Source organism: Styela clava, chromosome 5, assembly GCF_964204865.1.
Source record: "Styela clava chromosome 5, kaStyClav1.hap1.2, whole genome shotgun sequence".
NCBI classification, from domain to species: Eukaryota; Metazoa; Chordata; class Ascidiacea; order Stolidobranchia; family Styelidae; genus Styela; species Styela clava.
In genome coordinates this window covers 13,619,664-13,643,493 of record NC_135254.1, presented here as the reverse complement: position 1 = coordinate 13,643,493, position 23,830 = coordinate 13,619,664, and the positions used below count along the sequence as shown (strand labels likewise).

At 34.6% G+C, this 23,830-nt stretch overlaps 1 protein-coding gene across 1 annotated transcript; it reads right to left on the bottom strand.

The window, feature by feature from the left end:
* Nucleotides 1–1,259: 1,259 nt before the first annotated feature.
* LOC120344853 (transient receptor potential cation channel subfamily A member 1-like) lies at nucleotides 1,260–21,626 on the bottom strand. The gene is made up of 26 exons (XM_039414169.2): nucleotides 21,480–21,626; nucleotides 20,719–20,872; nucleotides 20,379–20,461; nucleotides 19,924–20,089; nucleotides 18,978–19,171; nucleotides 18,522–18,700; nucleotides 17,985–18,128; nucleotides 16,751–16,918; nucleotides 16,283–16,451; nucleotides 15,307–15,426; nucleotides 14,646–14,861; nucleotides 12,570–12,670; nucleotides 12,148–12,280; nucleotides 11,724–11,882; nucleotides 11,336–11,437; nucleotides 10,910–10,987; nucleotides 10,546–10,686; nucleotides 5,807–5,877; nucleotides 5,354–5,470; nucleotides 4,947–5,073; nucleotides 4,148–4,317; nucleotides 3,719–3,848; nucleotides 3,025–3,297; nucleotides 2,688–2,810; nucleotides 2,364–2,461; nucleotides 1,260–2,034 (listed from the first exon to the last, which is right to left on the bottom strand). The coding sequence occupies exons 1-26, from the start codon at nucleotides 21,624–21,626 to the stop codon at nucleotides 1,818–1,820; spliced, it is 3,780 nt and encodes a 1,259-aa protein (XP_039270103.2). The 3' UTR covers nucleotides 1,260–1,817.
* Nucleotides 21,627–23,830: the final 2,204 nt, after the last annotated feature.

Sequence of the window (23,830 nt, the reverse complement as noted above, 5' to 3'; positions counted from 1 at the left end):
TAGCAGTCTTCCGGCATTGACGAAAAATGTCGATTAATCAATGTTATATGGATCGCGGATTCGCGGTATGGGTTGCAATTACGGGACCAAATCTGAAATCCCGAACTCGGGATTTACAACGTGTAATCCCGAGATTGAGACACACACACACACAAATATTATAAGCAGTCATGTTTATTTCTTACAGAACTGACGCGAAAACTTGATAGTGTCATTATTAAGATGATTCCTGATTAAAAATACACGCCCGGCCTCAAGTGACGTTGTTTGATTGTTTTAGTGGGTCATAAAACTTTTCCATGTTTTCAGGCCCCTCCCTGCTTGTCTCAAATAGCAGCATTTCTTTCTCAACTAACGCCATTCGACTTCCATAACCTTGCTACGTAAGCAGGAAGCTGTTGCGCCGCGTCATCTTTGTCATGGCTACTATCTTTTTAGATCGAATATTCAGTATATTTAATCGTTTCTTGATCGGATTCTTCAGTACAAAACAATCTTTGGGGATTTTCGTATGCTACGAATTTATGTGTGTAAGGGGTTTCATGAACGTTTAAACATTTTGGAACTCTGTCAAATTTTCGCCGGATGGCACTGTTTTCGGTGCGTGATCTCCGACCTGAACCCGGGATTATATTCAAAAAATCTCGGGATCTGGATTGAAAAAAAAAACGAAAATCGCGGTTAATGATGTGAAGTTTATATTTTCTGATGCTTTTATTTGATTCCACGAACAGTTACGATATCACTCGAAATTGAAAATCGGATTTTCTGTTGGAACAATTTAAAGTGAAGAAGCATCGTTGATTCGTTTTGGGCGTTATGTAGCAAGGCCAATAGACCTCAAAGGCTATGTAACTATGTTAAACGCCCACTCAGGACTCACTACCCGATCTTCCGAGTTTGTGGCAGGCGAACGCAGCAGTATCAGATTTTTACCAGTTACCATTTACCAGTTGATGAAATTCGAACACTTCATCAATTAAATTTATTTCCCCTATTTGCCGACACTGTAGTACTTCTCATCGTGAAACAATATCTTAACCTAAAGGTATTACAAAGAGTCATAGAGTGGATTTTACACTTTTTATTATTACTATAATATTGCTTCACGTTTTGTACAGGAGAATATTAGGGGCTCCCGAAGTATGCGAACCAAGATGGCGGACATCGGAATGTAATATGTGTACTAGGTTAGGGTTCGGCCATAATATTAGGTATAAATACTACGGGAGGCTCTTGGCTAGTCTTCGAACTGATAATAGGACTAAAATAAGGAAAATTGGAAAAAAACCATCGCCTAATCCTAACCTGTTACCCATGTTACGTTCCGATGTCCGCCATCTTGGTTCGCATACTTCGGGAGTACCGAATATTATATGGTGTCGTGTGGAACTGGAGAAATTTTTGATAAGAAGAATCGAATCGCACAATGTAAAACGGTGTAACGAAAACGACTATTCTTTGTCAAGGAAAGACGGAATGGAAAAGACACGTCGACGTAAACCAACTGCTCTTGATAGAAGTGAAGATAACAAAGTAAATTGAATGAAAAGAAAATATTTTAAAACAGAAAATACCGCCATTCCTGAGTATTAAAACATGAAAACAACTAGCGAAAAAACAATCTTTAACCACTAAAAAATTTCAGAGCAATTGGTCCAGTGGTTGGTGAGAAAAGCAATTTTTTTCATAACAACCAGAACATGAATCCTAACACAACAACTTAATAACAAAACGATCTATATGTACATTTCGTGCCCATCAAAAAGTTCTTAATTCACAAGTGGGAAATTAATAAGAACATTACATCACGTTCATTATTGTCTCAAAGACTTCAAAGTTCTGGTTGTTGCTAGTTTTGCACCGACAATAGCAGACATTCGCAATCGGTTTCTATTGACATCAGCCCGTGTTTGTGAAGATGGATTGTTGCCTTCGTCTCGGTCATCTGCTTCAGAACGAATTTCCATTTTTTGTACAATTAGTCTCAACATGTCGTATTGTCTTTGCATCGAATTCTGAATATCTTTCATTCTTAATTGAAAAACATATATAAATATGTTGCCAGAAGTCGATTGTGAAGTCACCAAAGAGAAGTCATGCAATTTAGCGTTCCTTCGGCCGCACTTTGATGTTGCTGTTACATTTTCTACGCAGTTACAAAATGGCATTACAAAAAAAATTACTCTGTTTCTGTATCTTACGAAAAAGGGGCATTTCTCAGGATTGTTTTAAGTGCGAACATTAAGAAATCATTCATTTGATTGACAAATTTTACCACAGAATATTACTATTTTATCCTTTATTTTTAATCAATGCGTACTAATATAACATTTATTCTAAATGATATGCTGAAAACCAACCTGACTTTCTGTTTTTGAATTTCAGTATTCAAATACGAAATATTTCTGTCAGTTCGTGATTCACCGTATTCGTTTTCAATTCCTGGAATACCTGAAACCTGTAAGTCGACTTTAAAGTTTAAATCAAATTTTTATCGTTCTGTGATATTTCAAAAACCTTCATATATATATATTTACACTTTTGTGTAAATTACTGACAAAGATTTTTACCTTTATTGGAATATGGGAATCGTCAATGAAAAATTGACAGTGCATTATCCTTTATTATAAAATATTTCATTCCATTTAGTTCGTCACTTCATTATATATGTTATGTATACTCACGAAGCCAAATAATTTTTCAATGCTGCCACATGTTCGATTGGGATACATTATAAGCTCCTTTTTGTCAATTGCATTCAACATTCTTTCAGACAGTCTGCTTTCAATGTCAGTGTGCAGTTGCACCTAAATGGAAATGTACATATATATATGCATTGTGATTTGTGATGCAAACAGTTAGGGTTAGGAAAACTCGACAATGCTGAATATATAACAATATTATTATTTGAATGCTTGTTATTGCCAACTCGTCTCTTATAGCTTTGAAAAGCAGTGAAACAAGTTTAGAGATAGATAAAAACAATACTCCATACCACCTTATATAATTTTAATATGTCACCTGCATTGCCAACCGTCTCAAAGAAGCGGTATTTTGCACTTGTGCTATATCACCAACCGCCAAACCAATAAGTAGATTCATGAGTAATATTGGCATTATCAAAATGAAAAATGCCAATAAAAGCATCGCCATCACAGAATAATGCAGTGTATTGTCATCGTCATCAACATATGGCATGACAAATTTTTCGATATAGTTAACTTCACCCAACGTCATCGTTATAATACGCATGATAGATAACCCAACGGATGAAAAAGATGAATGGTGGTCATCCTGTGACAAAGATAACTTTAATGTTAATGTAAGTGAATATTTAGGTAACAATTGTATATATATATTTCCGCAAGGCATAGCATAAAATGTGATTTACAGTTTAGGGTTTTCAATGTTATTTTACTTGGAAGCCACACAGAAAAATGAATATCGCTACACCAGTCCCAGCTTTTATCAGAGACGTGCGCTCTCCTAACCATTTCGAGCTGTACAAAATCATAACGTCGATTTTTACTTCACACCTACAATTACTTACAGAACACAAAAATTGCGGGCAGGTACTATTTGTACAAGCCTAAACTGCCTATCAAGATTGGCATCATGTTTGAATACTTGTTTTTCGTACCTGCTAACATTTTCATCCCAGCCAAGACATCCTAAACATGATAAGAAGTTAAGTCGGGGTTAAATAAAAACTCACCTCGGCGCACATTAAAACATAAAACGCTAATGAGAAAGCAACGATAAGAGAAGAAAATATCGCCAACACTTTCACCAGTGTGCTGAATATTTCTATGAACATAACCACATATATGCCAGTTATATCAAATCTGCAATATAAAAAATAAGCGATTTAGTATTAGATGTATCCTAATTTAAGAAATTTAACATACACATGACATTATTGAAATTTTGAAACAAGAAAAGTGTTAGTATCACGAAGATAGTATCACGAAGCAGTAGCTTACAACAGAAAATTCGTGACTATAAAGCCCTCATCCATGAGTTTGCCAGTTCATAACGATTTGAATTGCAGTTATACCATCAACATGTACAACATTAACGTTTACACTGAATTATACATAAATTCTGAATGTACTGAACGGTTCAGTGAAACAGATATACTTGCCTTTGTAAAAACAGCAGGAAATTTAGCCACGCAAACAGAATAGCCAATGCACCACAGTCAAATTGCCAGTGATGTGGATATCCAGTGTAAAACGGAATCACGTACAACAAACTACAAACGTATAACAACCATTCGATCATATTTATCATGTCTTTGAAGTAATTTGCTTTCTAAAAATAACAACCTGCTGGTAATCACATGGTTTTGTTTGATACACCAAGTTCTACATCATGGCAGAATCAGCGACCCAAAAAGAAATAGGAACGAGTGCAATTTAAACATCAATTATGTTAATTGTTTTACAAATGGGGAAGAAATCTTTGAAAACCAAAACGCATGAAAGAACTCAAATCAACTAATTGGTCATTTTCATGCTTTAAGCTTATGAAATGCCTCCCCACTTGCGAATATGTTGTTCTCTTGAATACAGTTTATCGACGCAATTGCATGATTGCCGCAATCATCATCAAGGGAGTCGCCTATCATTTCGTTCCTAAATTACTGTATGATCAGCATATTACGGAACAAGAAGAAAAACAATGCCAAGAACAACAACATAATGACGAAACGATCCATATGTACATTTTGTGTCCAATAATTATTCAACCGTAGCACAGCACAGGCTCCTGGCGTTTTCTGATTGTGTCATGACTCATGAGACATTGTGAGGGCTTGGTTGGATGTTGCGCGTTTCGCTGTTCCTGCAGTCCCGGTGAAATTATGCTGCAAGCCGCGTTTTTTTAAATCGTGGATTACATTACTATTTGTATCATTAGCAACATATTTGACAAATAGTTACCTGTTCAATCATTTGTACTATTTCTTTTATAAGTTGACAAGAAGAAAGTACTGTTAAGATGATCAGCATACTGTATTGAAAGTGTGAGTACTGGAAAGGTCCATCGAAAGTACTGGAATTCCCATACCTGTTAAACGATAGAATACTTAGAAAGTTACATTTGGAAGCATCTTTTTAATTCTGGCGCTCCTGAAGTATGTGTACCAATATAGAGTTAACTAATTTTGTTCGCCTACCTTGCATCAAGTTGTGTAAAGAGGGGAAAGCCTATGGGCAGGGGGTGTATTCACTTGGCCAACACAAACAGTCACCGAACTCGTAATAGAACTAAAATAAAGAAAATCGAAATAAAATTATGGCCTAACCTGGTACATATACTACGGGAGTACCCAAATTATATACATTACCCATCTATATGTTTACTAGGCGCTGAATCCATCGTGCAAACCAGATACGTCAGAGGGAATAATCCAAGCATGTACACAAACAAATTCAACCCATGAAACCATCTTCCATATGCATTCCTGCAATAAGAATATTTTTAACGAGGGAGCAAATGCTTAATATATGGTCACGAAGATCGTGCATCTGTACGGTATAATAAGGCCTTGTCTATGTTAAAAATTAGGAATTGGATTTTTCCTGGGGAAATACTGGGGCTCTTTAAAATTTTAATAGGATAATACAACAAGGTTATCTGATCAGAGTAATGTGCATTAATAAAATATATACGAATGCAAGTTTTTTTTCCTTTTTTTGAAAATTTTTCAATACTTGTCTGTTATTGCCTGTGGATTGATCGTAACCGTGAATAAATTGTAATCAAAAATATTTTTAGTTTGAAGAAATTGGAAATTCACCATTTCATGTGCATATATGCCATTGACACTGGGTGGCGTAAACATTCCACTCTATTGTAGTCAACCATTTTCTAAAAGTAAAAAAGAAGTATGTCGTTAGTCGTTACATTCGATTTTATTCATGTGTTTACTATTGAACACATCTAAGTGAATTGGAACAATTATATTAAACGCTGGTCAGATACGCCATGTGGGATAGCATTGTTGTTCGTAAATCCTATGGTAACATTAGAAAAACATTTTTATTTCGCCACCTGAATCTTCGCTATTGGAGACAACGCCGGGAGTAAAAGTCGATGAATTGGGAGTGTTTATAATTTCCCATCATATATATATGCATTTCACATATTATTTAACATATAAAAGACATAGTAGACCGACAGCTCGGACCAAATAGGCCCGTATGAGACGACTTCAGAATGTTCTGCTTTATTCAGGCTATATACGGTTAGAGTGTGCTCTTGAATAACGAATCTTTTTCAAATAAAAATGTACTTCAAAAATCTAACTGTTTTTATCACAAATACTTGTTTTACAGCAAAATGCTCTTGCGGCGATTTTTCCTGCGCGGCGAAATTTCCTGAGGCGAATTTTTCCTAGAACCCATTTATACACATCGGCAGTAGTGGGATTCGAAATTTCGAGGACGGATTCTCTTTTGTATCTAATTCACTAACAACAAATTCTCTCATTTCAGAAAATGTATGTTCCTTGCTACGTAAGCTGCATCAATGACATTAAACAACATGATGCGCAACTCCGGCATTTTTGTCCGAAGATCGTATTCGATAGCACGCTCCAATGCACATACTTGACGAGACGAAAACGAGCGGATGTGTGCTGCTTTCAGGGCGTAGCACGAATGGTGTTCGTGCCTGCTTTGACAGTTGTCGATTTTAATGATATTTTTGAAAGTTGGGGTAAAAAGAAATCGGTAAAAGGTAAGGTGAATACTATTGTTGTATATCACACCCGGGCATCGCACTGTTAAGTACATGTGGGAAAGCCAGCCTTTGTCAAATACTACGAAGTTATTAATTCAGTACGGTACGTAGTTGCCCATTTGCCGAAATTACATATTTACTTACCCCTTATGGTTTCAAATAGTTCATGCACCTCCAGTTAGATTTTTTTAATCAGTGAGGATATATACTCATTGTTGATTGCTGCTCATTGTAACATACTATTACGCATTCACTTTTATTTGCGTATTGAATCAAAGTGTTAACAAGTTCACCTAACATTTCACTCATACCGGTCTATATTGTATAGTCTGATTTCTCAAGTATTTGGAGCCACGAATGCTTGTAATTTTCTGACTGAACCCTTTTATTAGTTGGTTTATATACCAAATTCAGTAAAATATCTTTTAAATAAAACATGAGATATTGGATTTATTAGCTTTTCCATTCTGAATCATATAGACTGCTTTATTTATTCTTACCGAAAATTAATAAATCTCCTCTCTTTCTTCAGATGTGAAAGTTGTGGACAAACCTGTCTAAGCATTGTGAGACTCTTGCAGCACAAGAGGCAATAGCAGAAATAGTAAGTATATCAATCAAGAAATTAAGCCGACATAAAGCAAAACTTTCAACTATTCGTCTAATCTCAATTTCCTATTATTTATTCACAGGACAACTATAGCAGACGGGGAGATATCAGAAGTCTGGCGACATATCAGTGACAGTGTGATTCCAAGAAATATAATGCAATTGAAAATAGAAAATTGCAATAGAAAAACAACCTATGGAGGCATGCAAAGACATTTGACCCTCCGGTAGAGTTGTGTATGGCCCCCACATCCTGCAGGGCTTGAGGAAAATAACTAAAAATTCCAAAGCGTAAGATTGCATAAGCGGTCTTATTTGTAAAAAGGCACAAAACACGCCAGACATACTTAAAACAGCTTTGGAAATGAGGATTACGGGTAACTCACTGCACCTGTGTTATATTTGGTTCATCAACTTTTGGTAGTACTATAGAAGAAATTCCGGAAGGGGTATAATCATCATTCATGATAAAATACTATCATATATTTTTTGAACAACTTCAATCTAGACCAGGGATCTCAAACTCGCGGCCAGAGAACTTCCAGTGCGGCCCTCGAACGCTTAACAATATTTGTAATAGTATTTTTGAAGTTTTTTTTTTATCTAAATGTAATAGATTTTTCAAACCTTCTAAAGTGAAATTGATTATTCACACAGAAAACAATTTACTGAAAGTAGTTTTGGAATATTAATTTTTTTGTCCACATTTTGACCCAATTAAGAATACACATCAAGCTAGCAAAAGAATACTTGAATAAAACACTTGAGTAATTAAATTAAACGCAAAGTACATGAAGAAGGTGGCATTTTCGAAGAAAATGGGAGTTGTAACATTTCTGCTCTTCACAAAATTCTGAAGCACATTGTTTAATTTGTCATATTTCCGTCAATACAATCAAAAAACACAATAAGCTCAGCAGTCAATATGACAAATTCGAAGACCAACTTCGAACAGAAAATTTCCATGTGTTTGTATATTAATATAATTATACAACGACTTAGTTACTAAAAATCAATATCAATAATAATTCGAGCAATCCTATGCCACGCAATGTAGTGCGAAATGTCTTGTCGAAAAAATCTGTCATTTGTTTTTTTACTGATCTATACATGAAATGATAAAAATAACTTTTTTGCATTACTGGAATTAATTAAACATTCGTAAAGATCCAGATAAACCCATGATCATGTGGCCTCGTTAGTTAGAGTTGGTACTATAAAATCATTTCAGACTGGCCTTAGTATGCTGGTGACACAAAAAAAGATGCCAAACGCCAGGACAAATGTAATTATTAAAACATTGAGTTTATACTGTAGTATTTTTGTTAATTTTAGGTTCATATATTTAGATTAAGTTATTTTTAGTGTATGTATTATTCTTTCCTTATTCAAAGCTTGTTCAAAAATGATTTTGATAGTTTTACATAGAATTTTACGATTTTTTATAATAAATACTGTAACTTGCAAATGTTGCAATAATAGTGGAATGCAAATATTAATATGTAATTGCATTTGAAATTGAAGAAAATAATAAAACTTAATCCAACTGTTTAGTTGCATCACAATATATGTCACAAACTAAAACTATTTTAAAAATATCTTTCAAGTATACATTATCAAAAACTGTTTGCGGCTCTTTTTACAATTTTCAAAATGCAATGCGGCTCTCGAAAATCCATGAGTTTGACACCACTGATCTATTCTAGACGATTCAAGCATTGCTTTGGGAAATTATATCACTTCAATTAAATTGAAATAATCTCGCTATATTAAATACAAAATCGTTGCTATCATAAAGGTAAATCAATTCAGCCACTTGAAATATATTGGCCTTCACAAAGCAATGGAGGCAAAATTGAGAGTTCATGAGCTATGAACATTTGTTCTTTTCTTTGTCTTGAACTTTCCATACTCCACAGCCCCTATTAATTTTTTTAATTTTAATTACCATGTGATGGTCATACATATCTTAAACTTGTATTTTCTGTCATGATGTATTATCTCAATGTGCCAAACTATTAATTAGTGTGCATATTTTGCTTCCAGATGACATAAATGTATTGTCATGTTTATTACCTCAGCTTGGAGTATTGACAAGAAAAAGGTGCCAGTAAATTAGGTAAAAAAATTTTCAACTCATTGTTATAATCAGAATTCACAATCAATAGGAATTATAAACAGCCAACAATCAGTGAGAATTATATGCGAAATCCCTCAGAATAAATTTGTCTAAAATCGGAGGAAGGCAAAAAATATAGGTAGTTTCCATCCACACAAGCATTTCAAGAAGACTTGCTCGAGCCAAACTAAATGAGCATCGTCAGGTGATCGGTAAGGCTGCAAGTTGAATTCAGCCCTGCAACCTCCTGCATAGAAGATAATATTAATTAGTGGGCTATGAGCTAAATTCCTAAATTTATACAAACCTATCTACGATGCCTTACGTACCAGCAATGTTACCTACGATTAACTGAATATGTAATATGTCTAATAAATTCACCTACAAAAGAAAGTTCGATAGGTGCAAACTTTGTGTTATGGAATTGTATCGCAGCACAGTTTTGTATGACACCCTCTTTAAATGAAATTTCAATGATTAAGCGCAAACATTAAAATTACTAACTTTGAACTTTGTCATTATCTGCAAAATGTTCCACACAAATCTTTCCGCTATCGCGTTTGTAATCTTCTCTGATAAAAAAAAACGTCTATGATGTCCAGAATTGCTCTTTACAGCTTGCCTGTTATTCCAGCTTTCCAAGTAAGCAAAACTTCTTAGATATAGAGATTATTTTGTTTCGTTACAGGCGCAAAAAGGCAGGTACTACACGTAAAAAAGACGCCGAGTAGCAAAAGCGAGCGGAAAACGGACGCGAAAGGCGACGAGAAATATGTGCATTGGAGCGTATCATGAAATACAATGTTTTGCCTGTAGTCTTATGGAGTGACGTCAGAGTTGCCTATCATGTTGTTTAATGTCATTGGCTGCATTAACATGATACGCTTTACATGAATCCAACTTGTGATCCGCAAAATATAACGCGCCAGTCGCCAGCTGTGGTCGTCCAACGTCTAAAACAAGAACTGGCTCGCGGGCTATCACGATATTCCATGAAGAGGTCGTGCAAACCCCCTGAATCCCCCCACTGTACATCGGCGACGTAAATCCGTGCAGATTTTACTTACATTAAGCGCTGGTAAGTTAAAAGTTCGTGATGCATTTTCACCCTTTTCCACCTTCTTATTCTTCTTTTCAATCGATTCTTTTTTGTTCATCGAATTACAGTCATTCATGGTCTCCTGGGTCTTCAAACTTGGTTGTAGATACTGCACAACAAAAAAACATATTTATCATCATATTTTAGTATTAGTGCTCCTTTTCCCCCTTTCCAATATATATACTTTTCTTCTGGCTTGAATTATAAATTGGGAAAAAGGTTTCTCGTCCACCAAAGAAAACGCGTCACGCAGTCAGCAGCGCAAATATATAAAAAGCATAGATACATTTATATATATACATATATATTAATAGCATTGCAAACACACGTACCTTGAACTGATACTTGATCCAATACTTTTTGCTCTTTGGATTGCAATCTGCAGTTTCAATACAACGATTCATAGCTGCCTGGGAATAAAATAATAAACTCAAGATCACCATAGATCGAACATTCGCATTTAATTTAATATTTGACGAATGCGGTTTTAGTTTTGTACCAAGTTAAATTCGGACGCCATTGGAGTTGGTTGTGATATTTGGAGAAAGATAGTTTTTGTTTTAACGTCTTCTAAATTATTATATATGATGAAAACAGCATTACAAGTTGTCGATAAAATTAAAAAAGCCTGATATTGATAATATAACTCTTAAATAACAATTGAAAGCAAAGAATCACACGCATGTTGGCCGAGACAAGGACAAATAAAAACTGCACAATTTAAATATATATAATAACAGATGTAATTAGTTACACACCATCCATACATCAGGCAAATGTTGAATCAGCAATAAACTAGGTAGAATACACTCTCCCTTTTCACGCGATATAGCGTCCATGCCTTCTTCCCATCGTTCATGCTGAATGAAAGGGTTGTATATTACTATTAGTATGTGTCAATTCCATGTATATTGTTACTACAGACATCAGAACACTGGTGGGTTTTTTTAATCAACATTTGATTTTCAATTTGACAATATGTAGCTATAATAAGTTCGGTATACATATATATACCGGTAAAGTTACTATACCTATGTCCGAAAATTTTGGTAAATTCTGAGTTTTTAGTTGTCCTATAGAAAAATTAGGTTTCAATACGTACTTTGTGGAATTGATACAAATAAATACTTGTTGAAAGGAAGTTACCTCCACCATTGCAAGCGCAACTTCTCTATTCTTTGTAGTAATCGTCTCTACGAATGCAGTAGTTCCAATGCGATTACGAAATATACCTGATCCAAGATCCAAACACAATCGAACGGCATTTACGTGACTGTTTCTTGCTGCAATATGCAGTGCTGTGTCCTACGATATACAAAATTTTTTCTTGATTCAAAATGGTTTTAGATTTTGGGAAATAATATTGAGTCGTAAAAATAACACGCGACACGACATCGAATGAAAAACACACTTTGACGAGAAATTGATAAGTCGTTTTCCCTTCCAAATGCATTTATAATATTTAGTGTAATATATTCAGTGCATGCATTTGATTGTGAGAAAGTTTTCACTTTTCGGGTGGCTGTAAATATTACTGCAACTTAAATTCTCAAAATTAAATCATATATACCCCGTCTTCATCTTGTTGATCAAGCAAAGTCCTGTTCATTGTTATCAAAATTCTCATAGTTTTCGTATAACCGTTGGAAGACGCTGCATGCAGTACAGATTGACCCGCATTTGTACGATGGAAAACTGCACCCCTGTAACAAATGCACTACCATGTTAGGATGTCAAGTCTATCAGAAACACTGATAGAATTTCTAATGCAATAAGTACTCTAATTAGTTAAGGAACTAATATGAAACAGCATTTATATTTTACATATATAATATACCATATATAAAATGTCAGATTTAAAGTTATTAATAATTAACACAATAGGAAATCACAGAACGGTAATTTCATTAAAAAAAACGCATGTTATGCACAAAGCGGTGGCAAATGACTAATATAATATTAGGATTACAAATTGACCCATGCAGTACCTACTTGTTTAAAAATAGTTCAACAACTTTCGTATGCCCATTCAGCGATGCAAAATGTAGTGGAGTCATTCCTTGTTGGTCTTTGTCATTTATTATATTGGGACCCTGACGAAAACAGTTTGTACATGGATATTAACAAAAAACAATATGTACAATTTTAATTATTGGGCCGTGTTAGCCAAAATTAGTCTTGGTATTGTTAGCATTAGTTTAATTTTAACCCTGTTCTCAAAATAGCAGAATGAAATAGTTCACTCTTTGCTAAGTAGTTTGTTAAGTTTCGTTTAATTTTAGATAGATGTCACAACAAGTGTAAAAAGATCATAATTCAGTTCAGATAGATGACATTATAAACGTCCAAGTAGTTTTGTCATGCCAATTTTGCAATGGTGTTCAGGTAAATAAAATTACTCTTACACTTCCTTTCTAATTCCATCACAACCACAAGAACTTACAATTAATATTCTGCAAATAAAAAGCGAATTTTCTTTGAATGAAAGGTTTCAGTCATAATAAGAAACAGAGATAATTTTTTTTTAGTTTGATATCTAAAACACTCGGACATTGCTTTCGTTGATGAAGAATTCAGTTAAAATATTCTTTCGATCTTCATAAATATTGTTATATCAAAATACAAAATGCCTTTGCTCACCTGGGTACTATTTAGTAATTTCCTATAAGTATTATATCGTCCATACATCGCTGCGAAATGCAAGGGTGATTGATCCACACTAGATTTCATTCTGGCACTCACTCCAAGTCCCATCAAAGTTTCAAGACTCGCTAAATTACCTTCCTGACACGCATAATGCAAAGGAGTGCATCCGTCTGCGTCTGTTTGGTTGAGCAGTTCTTGGATTTCGGGCCTCTATGAATCATTTTGTAATTTTTTAAATATTTAGAGTAGGGATCCCCAAACCAGGTCGCAACTTCAAATGGGGTCTGAGTGAAAATTACTCCGGGTCTCAAACAGGTCAAGGGGTCGCCAAGGTAGTGTAATTAAAGAATATACAAAACATCCAAGAAAAAAATATATATATAAATATATATAAAAAATATATATATTGGCCCGACGTCGCCCTGGATACCTAGAAGTAAAAGTTGTCTTTGGGGTCGTCCCGAGAAATGCTTGGGAACCCATGATTTATAAGAAGCAATCTGAGAATAATATTTTGTAATACAGTACAAATCAAATCATGGTGTTTTCCAATCTGCTATTGCCGAAATTTATTGTCACTCAAACTCGTTTGTCACCATTTGTATAGAATTGTGGGGAACATGGGCTTAACACGGACCTGAATAGTTATACGTACCATAAATATAGTTTTTGAAATTTCCGTTATTTCATTACGGTGAATATTTTGTGCGTCAAGATGTCTTATGTCGCCTCCTTGCAACACAATCATGTGAAGAACATTTCTCCCATCTTTGTTCTAAATACACAAATTGGTTAAATAATGAAAAATAAAATATTGTTTTCATTTCGTCATGGACGAAATTGGTACCGTCTGTACCAATTATTATATTGGGACCCTGACGAAAACAGTTTGTACATGGATATTAACAAAAAACAATATGTACAATTTTAATTATTGGGCCGTGTTAGCCAAAATTAGTCTTGGTATTGTTAGCATTAGTTTAATTTTAACCCTGTTCTCAAAATAGCAGAATGAAATAGTTCACTCTTTGCTAAGTAGTTTGTTAAGTTTCGTTTAATTTTAGATAGATGTCACAACAAGTGTAAAAAGATCATAATTCAGTTCAGATAGATGACATTATAAACGTCCAAGTAGTTTTGTCATGCCAATTTTGCAATGGTGTTCAGGTAAATAAAATTACTCTTACACTTCCTTTCTAATTCCATCACAACCACAAGAACTTACAATTAATATTCTGCAAATAAAAAGCGAATTTTCTTTGAATGAAAGGTTTCAGTCATAATAAGAAACAGAGATAATTTTTTTTTAGTTTGATATCTAAAACACTCGGACATTGCTTTCGTTGATGAAGAATTCAGTTAAAATATTCTTTCGATCTTCATAAATATTGTTATATCAAAATACAAAATGCCTTTGCTCACCTGGGTACTATTTAGTAATTTCCTACAAGTATTATATCGTCCATACATCGCTGCGAAATGCAAGGGTGATTGATCCACACTAGATTTCATTCTGGCACTCACTCCAAGTCCCATCAAAGTTTCAAGACTCGCTAAATTACCTTCCTGACACGCATAATGCAAAGGAGTGCATCCGTCTGCGTCTGTTTGGTTGAGCAGTTCTTGGATTTCGGGCCTCTATGAATCATTTTGTAATTTTTTAAATATTTAGAGTAGGGATCCCCAAACCAGGTCGCAACTTCAAATGGGGTCTGAGTGAAAATTACTCCGGGTCTCAAACAGGTCAAGGGGTCGCCAAGGTAGTGTAATTAAAGAATATACAAAACATCCAAGAAAAAAATATATATATAAATATATATAAAAAATATATATATTGGCCCGACGTCGCCCTGGATACCTAGAAGTAAAAGTTGTCTTTGGGGTCGTCCCGAGAAATGCTTGGGAACCCATGATTTATAAGAAGCAATCTGAGAATAATATTTTGTAATACAGTACAAATCAAATCATGGTGTTTTCCAATCTGCTATTGCCGAAATTTATTGTCACTCAAACTCGTTTGTCACCATTTGTATAGAATTGTGGGGAACATGGGCTTAACACGGACCTGAATAGTTATACGTACCATAAATATAGTTTTTGAAATTTCCGTTATTTCATTACGGTGAATATTTTGTGCGTCAAGATGTCTTATGTCGCCTCCTTGCAACACAATCATGTGAAGAACATTTCTCCCATCTTTGTTCTAAATACACAAATTGGTTAAATAATGAAAAATAAAATATTGTTTTCATTTCGTCATGGACGAAATTGGTACCGTCTGTTCAATAATGCAATAAAATCAAAATCAATTTTTAAAACAAAAGGTACCGCCGTCAAATTATTTTCTAGAGTATCTTTAACTATAAGATAATCTTAAATTTGAAATAATCACAGCTATTTTGCGCATAAAGCACGTGGTCTATCTGGAAGATGAAGTAATATAATATTCTATAATGGATATTTTAAACTTCAAAACCATTGCTCATCAGTATCATTATCCAAAATCTCTATAATGAAAAATTCATTTCAGAAAATGAGATTCCAGGAGAACATAATTTGCATTGAAAGTGGTGCAGCTTATATATAATATATATCAGCATTATAGCGAAACAATAAACTGGACGAAATTCTAGCAATAATTGAAACTATTTTGGGTACGCCTGTATTTTGACGTTTCAAAAACAACAGTGATGTTATGATATGCGAAAGATAATTGCAATGAAAGATGAGAGTGCTTGATTGTGATTGCATGACCATAATTAATTAGCGTTTGTTAATACTATGTTACTAGCGAGAGAGTTAGTGATTATTCCAAATACCGTATCACCGCTGAGCGTAGATGTTTCGTTTGTCGTAACATAGCCTTATTGCGGGCGACCAAGGTGCAAGCCACCTCCCAAAATTCATTTAAACTAAATTAAACGAATCGATAATTTTGCATCGCTCATTCAATCCATCTTATGTTTGTGCTTTATTGAATGGTGAGTGTACGAATAGGTATTTTCTGACTAGGCGAAAAAAAAATGAAAAATCAAAACTCCAGCATCAAGAGTTTTTACTTTCAATAGAATATCGGCTCCTGCTTCAATTAGTTGTCTAACGCAAATCCAGTTTTCTCGAGAAGCAGCCAGAAGCAACGGAGTATTTTCTTCAGCATCAGGAATGTCTGTAGCAGCCCCTTCGCTTACTAAATACTGAGCTATTCTACCATGACCATACATTGCCGCTCTGAAAAATATTATATTCAACGATCAAAATTATGGAACATAGTGTTCGAACTATAATTCACCAAGAAAGTAAAATGCCGCTTTGATACGATATATTGGCAATGTTTCACTTTCTCTGAAATAACTTTGTGTGTTATAGAGTTATGATGTCATTAAAAAATATTATCGAATATGTGAACGGAAATTGTACTTTACTGTAAATAAGTTAGTTAAAAACAGTCAAATCATTTTGGCCTTTGACCTTTTTGTCCGATTTCCATATGCTAATTTTGACAAAATATTCAATTTGAGTTTACTAACTTGTGTAAAGGCGTATGTTTCTGATTATCTTTCATCGATAATGTGACGAGTGCTTGATCTCTCGCCAACTCGAACATAATTTCAACAATGTCAAATGCCCCTTGTGCACATACCAAATGCATTGGTGTTGATAGGTCGGCCTGGCATTTATCCAGTCGTGCTCCATAACTTGAAAACAATATCCATGTAAATTTGAAATTCAACGAGGTACGGCTTTTGATAGGGCAATTTGATTTCAGGGTTAGAGATATGATTGAGACATAACCATTGATCCATTTTATAAGTTATGCATGACAATGGGAAACAATATCAATTTTACCAAACCCTTTAGCTTGGCACATTGAAGCATGTGCTTGAATGTAAGTAAGCTTCTCTGAGAGGAAGCCCAGAGCATAAGATAAATCGATTAGTTGTGATATTTGGAAGACTTCGGTTAACTATAAAATTGACGTAAAATATTAGGTATTGTAAAAATCCAATATCAATTCATAAGGAATTTTTTGACCGATTCCGATACTTGCCGTCATTTGTGTCGTTCAAGCTTGTGAGGTAAATTATGATAGTATAGACTAGATTTTATATTGGATATATTGCACTTAAAAAAGTCTTTGTATAAATAATGTGCTGAAAATAAAGCAATGCTCGTATCCAAATATTTGAAATCCATATTGGAGAAACAAAGCATAATATTGTTTACCAATCTAATAAAATCATCAGGGCATATGGACAGCGTTCTCATAATAATTCGGGTCACTTACCGGTATATTAAATTGTGTATTTAGCCATTTTGTTGTAATATTTGTCCGTATATTATGTCAAATAAGTGATAAATCTAATAAAATAGCATATGTCGCAAAGAAGTCAGTAAAAATGGAATCAATATTTCTTACATCGAAATACAGCTTATCTTATGGGGTTCAGGATGATAACAAAGTAATCAATCAAGAGCAGGAATGTCCTTTCACGCCACCTCTGAGATTGGTGGTCGATCGCCTTCCGATGAACATAGATAAAACCGGGTTTTGTGCATATTTGTTCAATGAATGACCACAAAGGCTCACTCAGAAGCAACAGCAAGTCAATCATAACAAAAACCAAAATCAACCAGTGGTACGTACACCTATATGTTATTATCAAGAAAAATCAACCAAGAAAGTTGACAAGCGTCTGTAGAGTCTCTATCAGTTATCGAGAACTTCAGCAGTTGATGCCATCATGGCCAGGGAAGTATTACCTTAAACAAGTTTTTATAGCATCAGTATTTCCTCCAAACACCGCACAATGTAGTGGACTGCACATCTCTTTGTCATTGAATGATAAAACCTGGTCTCTGGTATATCCAGACTCTTCACATTTTTGTATAATCAACTCCATCACTCTAAAACACACCGAATGGATAATGGTCTCTGATATTATATAGTCGAAATACTGTACCTAACTTAATAATTGAAAAACCATTTGATTTATCTTGCAAATACCAATTTGAAAATATCATATATATACCATAATTGAAGATGGAATAAGAAGAAAAAAAAAGGTTCAATAGCAATTACCCGTAATAACAAGAAAAAATTGTACTGTCCGGCATCCCAATATCACTCAAACAGCGATTGGAAACTGAACCATAACGCATCTTTCAAACGAATTATGTGCTCGTATTGGTAAGTTTTGTTTTACAGAGTTTTCGGACCTTACTTATTGGTATTCTAGTACATTGGCGATTTGGTCACATTGTTGTTTACAAATGGACGGGTTTAGGAAATGCACTCACCCCCTCGATCCATGCAAAGCAGCGCAATGCAAAGGTCTGTATCCTATGTTGCACGCAATACACGGCTTTGCGCCGGCTGCAAGCAACATTTGTGCTGATTTGAAATCATCATATTCAGCCGATATATGTAAAGCAGTTGCTCCTGATGTCTTCTTCTTCTGATTTACGTCAACTCGATTCTGTAAAATTTGATGTTAGCTTACTTCATTATTATTTGTTAGAAGTTATCCAACTACAGCATGTTAGTTGTTTTCAAAAATGAATTGAAGAAATTTGGCGTTTAATATTTTGCATAATGATTTAGCATTTTACAAATCATTTATACTGATTCTCAGAATAGCCTGGTATGGGATTTCCCTAATGCCGATCGATATTTACTAACTTGAGATTTATTTAAATGTACCTTACCTGAACTTCAACTTATCAGTTTATTTAATAAGTGAAAATATCGCCTACCTTCCTCACGAGCATGGCCTCCAATGCGCTGTAAGACTTTTCCATTACGCATGTGTGCAGAGCATTCTCCCCTCGTTTATTTTGTAACATCGGGTCACATCCTCTTGATAACAAAAGGTTTATACTTTCCGCTTCGTCTCTTGAAGCAGCCCAATGCAGGGGCGTAGAGTCCAATTCGTCCAATGAGTTTAACACTGACAAAGTCAATAAATGCCCATATGATTGGAGAGTGCATATACGATAAACTTTCAAAGTATGGAGAATTCTTACACGAAGATTAAAATACAGAAATAAACCGGGTATAGAAGGTTAAAATTGACTCAGAAAATTTTAGGTGTATGTATCTTCAGAGCTCCAGTTTGAGCGAAACTCGAAAAAACTTTTTTAAATCAATCAGCAATTCAAATAAAAAAAAATTAATAGGTCGTCATGTAATTTTGTTTGTTTCATTTTTAAGCTGTTGTACATTTTATAGTGCAGCTAGGTCGGGTTTGAAATCCCTTCAATCATCGGCCAGTCTGTCTGACCATGTGGACCATTTCCAATTTGTTCAATTATGTTATTGGCATGTTTTCAACGAATGACAAATGATAAATTCACATGGGACTATACGACTGAAAATTTAATTACGACAATGTACAGCGGAAAAGAATTGTGTAAATTCGAAATTTCCATGAAAAATAACAATAATAAACAAATACTATGTTATGTTAACTTTTTTATTTCAAAAATAATAAATTTTTATATTTTGCTGTCATATTATATTTTTAGGTGCCATGTTTGTGAGCTTGCCAAATTCACTGAGAGTCACTACGTTAATATATCGTTTAACATTTTTGCAAATCGTCACCCATGTTCACATTTGGATTAGTTAGTATGGTATTCTCGAGATATAATAGCAACTATCTTAATATTTCTATAAGATATAAGAAAAGATTTTACACACATTTCACTCCGCTGGGGCACTGGAGAATATACTCCATAATGTTAATTCTACCATACGCAGCTGCGTGATGTAAAAGGGAGGCTCCCTTCAAATCACGGTGAAATAATCTTTCGGGCTGTATATCGCATACTGATATTATTTTCTTTAAGTGTCCATTTTTCGTGGCCTGTCAAGTAAACAAATGAACAAAATCAGGAAGCAGTAGATCTATTGATGTAAGAATGAAATGAAATGTCACAATTAAAATATGCGGACAAATTATTAATAGTAAACGAATTTCATTTTATTTTTTGAAATTTCTAAGATTTAGGCAGCTGTGATCGCATTGATCTAGTGATACAATAGAACCAGAAAATCATGAATGAATTACACGAAATTCAGTGAAAACAGTTTTTTTAATTAGATCGCAAGATGGTTACTTTACAAATATAAAACTTTATAAAAATAATACTAACCATGAAAAGATAATTTGGTCCGTCGGAAATACGACAAATATCTCCACTTTGTGCGTCCGATGTCATCAGCGATTTACTCATTTCTACGAATAATATAATAAAAGCAAATAATTTAAGTATAAATATGAGATATTTTACGAAAAGTATGTGTTAGCAAGTTTACACATAAAATTCCCTATACCGTTTTATATTGTGAATTTTTTATGTATACGTAATTAATTATGACATGAATCTCAAAACTATTCAATTCGAAACTATTCTCCACCATTTACTTACATCACGTAATACTAACTGACTTCAAAATGCGATGTATATTTTAGTTACATGAATAAACCTCTACCTTCCTGCTTCCGACGACCTGTAGCCCACCGAAGTCTCTTTGTTGAAGGACTTGGTTTCGATGTAATATTACTGAGAGCAGATGAGCTGACGCTATTATTTATGTGCGAAGAACAATCCGACTTTCTATGATATGTCATTGCGTCCAGCACCAACTGTGAAAGATTGTAGACTTTGGAAAATCAAACAAAAAACATGTCAACAATGAGAAAATTTGACGGAACGATTATTTGCCAATGGCCCAGCGTCACTAAATCTTTTAAAAAGTTCCAACTTGGAAATGTGCGAATAACTTCGAGGTATATACAACCAGTAGCTATCATATTGACATAGGGCAAATAAATTGAAAATATTTTTAACCATAAAGGGCTCAAACTCGAGTTATTTATCCCGCAAACAAACTCCTTTTCATTTTAAGTTTGCAAATAGGTTGAAAAGTTTGACATTTAAATAAATATTGCCACGCCAAAAACTATGATATTTTCTACAAAGCCGATTAAAATCTTATTTTTGCAGTTTTCTTACTGTGTTCTCGGTGCTATACCCCGCGTCCGCTGAATACAACATATCAAGTTTTTTTTAACCAAATGCAGTTTTCTGTAGAGCTAATTATGTCAAGATTTAAAAATATATTTTTGAGATATATTAGTATCAATTTAATCTCTAACTATTACCGACGGTCATGGAGATATAATAAGAGTTTAGAGCCTTGTTAGGGGCGAAGACGTGGACACATCGTAGCAACTGTATAACCACCATTACCCTGAACACACCGACTGATGAACTTCTATCTAGGCTTTTTTCATTCTTAGACAAAAACTCGCTGCTACGTTTCAATCTGGATTCCATTCCGTTTTGTGAGTAAACTCGACTCGATGCATCAGATATATCCGGTTCCACAGAATCCATTATTTCGGGCTTATACCTACTGAGTTATTCAATAAACTAAAAGAGTGACGCATGATTTTGACCTTATTTTGATCAAACAACGTTAACCAATACTGAATCATACACAAATGATCAACAAATCTCAATCTGACCGATCATTCCATTTGTCATAATACTACTGTATTTGTTATTTTATAATAGGCCACCATAGGTTTTCTGGAAAGTAACAAATGATAATTCCATAGTGAATTCCTACTGCGGTTCTCTGTGAGATGTACGCTGTGATTATAATAAAGTTCTACGGCCTATTATATACATTTATGGTCAAACGGAATGATAGTCGTTATTTACCTGCATCGCAACATAAACATACAATTTACTACCGGGTTCAATTGTTTCAACCATAATTTGCTATCACACATTTGTAATTAATTATCATGCCAGTCTGCAAAACTTATTTTGTCCGTTCCTACTCAAATGAATATTTGAATCCTAATTTATATTTATTCCGCACTGGATATATAAACAATTTGCGCGTGTGGCTGGCTGCTGGTCAACTGCTAAAAGAACTCCTTTTCTCGTCCGTTGGACTATCACTTTCTCGTCTTCGTGACTAAAGAATTATTCAAATGGGTCGTAGATAATCAAATATTCCTTTATCCCGAACGCATAATTCACTTAGCTCTCTACGTCTCGACTAGATTTGCATTGACGGCCTTTGCTTTTTATACTAATCCAAATCATAATTGATTTGAACTGAAATTGAGACATGCGTCAGTCGAATCACAGATCGAACAAGATGTTTTCAGTTGTAATTTAGCTAACACGTGAAATTATCATAACGAACAGGCATTCATACTTCTCTCTTTTCCCACCACACAGAATTTTTAATACACCATTTAGCCAGATAGTGGGACTCTTGATTAGTATGGCCATATATATATATATATATTTTATTAAATATTTATTACCATTTTCGTGTTTCACTGAATCGTTAACTGTAATCGTGGTACACGACGTACAGTCGTCTTTTAGACCGATATGCAGGCTTGTCCATAGGAATGGGATTCCCATTGAAATCCCATGGGTTTGGATGGGATAACACCGATTTGTATTTCCCATGGTACAACACGTGAGACAAGTGGACCCGTGGGGGACAATTTCATATAAGATGTGTGTGCGGCAACAAAATTAACGGTATTGTCACGGATTTTATTATCCGCGTGTTTTAGTTTAGTTTATCTTTTTATATTTGCCTATATGCTTTTCGAGAACTCTTAATTTGGATATACTTCATCCGGGTCCGGTTACTGTGAGACTCCGACCACCATCGAGTCGTGAGAAAAAAAAGAGTTTCACCATAGTTTACTGAATATAGTTTGCTCACGGCCAGTTCTCTACGCATGAGTGATGCGTTACTACGTCATCAGTTTACTATATTTTGAATTTTACGGAAGAGTATTTCCGTTTGAATTTATTTGCGTATTTGGAATGGTTTTGTTGGTTGAAATAACTGAAAAGATATACTGAGGCATTAGGATAAAGTAGGGGGTCGTGGCATCTGCCAGTAATCTCTGCGTCGTTACCATAAGTTATCAAAGTGGAGTAGGGGCAGAGTAATTCTGCTGTTCTGTGATTGCATTCATTGGATAGTAATTAAAGGTTTATATCAGAGGTATAGCACAATAAGAAAGATATTGTGACAAAAATAAGAATTCAGATACTCCCTCCCAGGTAGGGATGAACGAGTCCTCCCAGGTAGAATGCCGAGTCTGGATGATTTGAACTCGGTTTCTGCCTCTTTGGCACGGTGTGTCAATTTTTGTATTTTGGATTTATAATTTATTAATCAGGGACGAGCGTTATTCCCTCGCGACGAAATCGGTCTCGTGTGATTACACTTGTGTTTCTTCCCAAAGAGCCCGCAAAAGCATTTGCGGCAGACATCAAACACCGTAATCTCAGCTTGAATATTCAGAACGCGAAAAAGGCGTTATTGCACCATTTTATTATTGGTGCCGACTGCCATCTTACAGGCGATTTTCCGATTGCAACAATCTTAATTCGTTGGAATAGTGAAACATTCTTTATTTTAAATTAAATGACTTTTCGAGTTCTCCCGAAAAATGATGAGTAATTTTACTTTTCTACTTTACTTCTACTTACTTTTTTACGAATTTTACTTTTCGCTACACCCGGTATCTTGTCGAGTGTCAGGCGGTATT

Bases quoted from the DNA above. Each gene is read 5' to 3' on its own strand.
- LOC120344853 (XM_039414169.2), bottom strand. From the start codon at position 21,626: ATGGATTCTGTGGAACCGGATATATCTGATGCATCGAGTCGAGTTTAC. The intron at 16,919-17,984 runs GTAATACTTCCC...ATTGTTTTCAAG, and splicing joins GCTATAAAAACTTGTTTAAG to TTATGGAGCACGACTGGATA. The intron at 4,318-4,946 runs GTAACTATTTGT...TGTTATTTTTAG, and splicing joins TAGTACAAATGATTGAACAG to AAAGCAAATTACTTCAAAGA.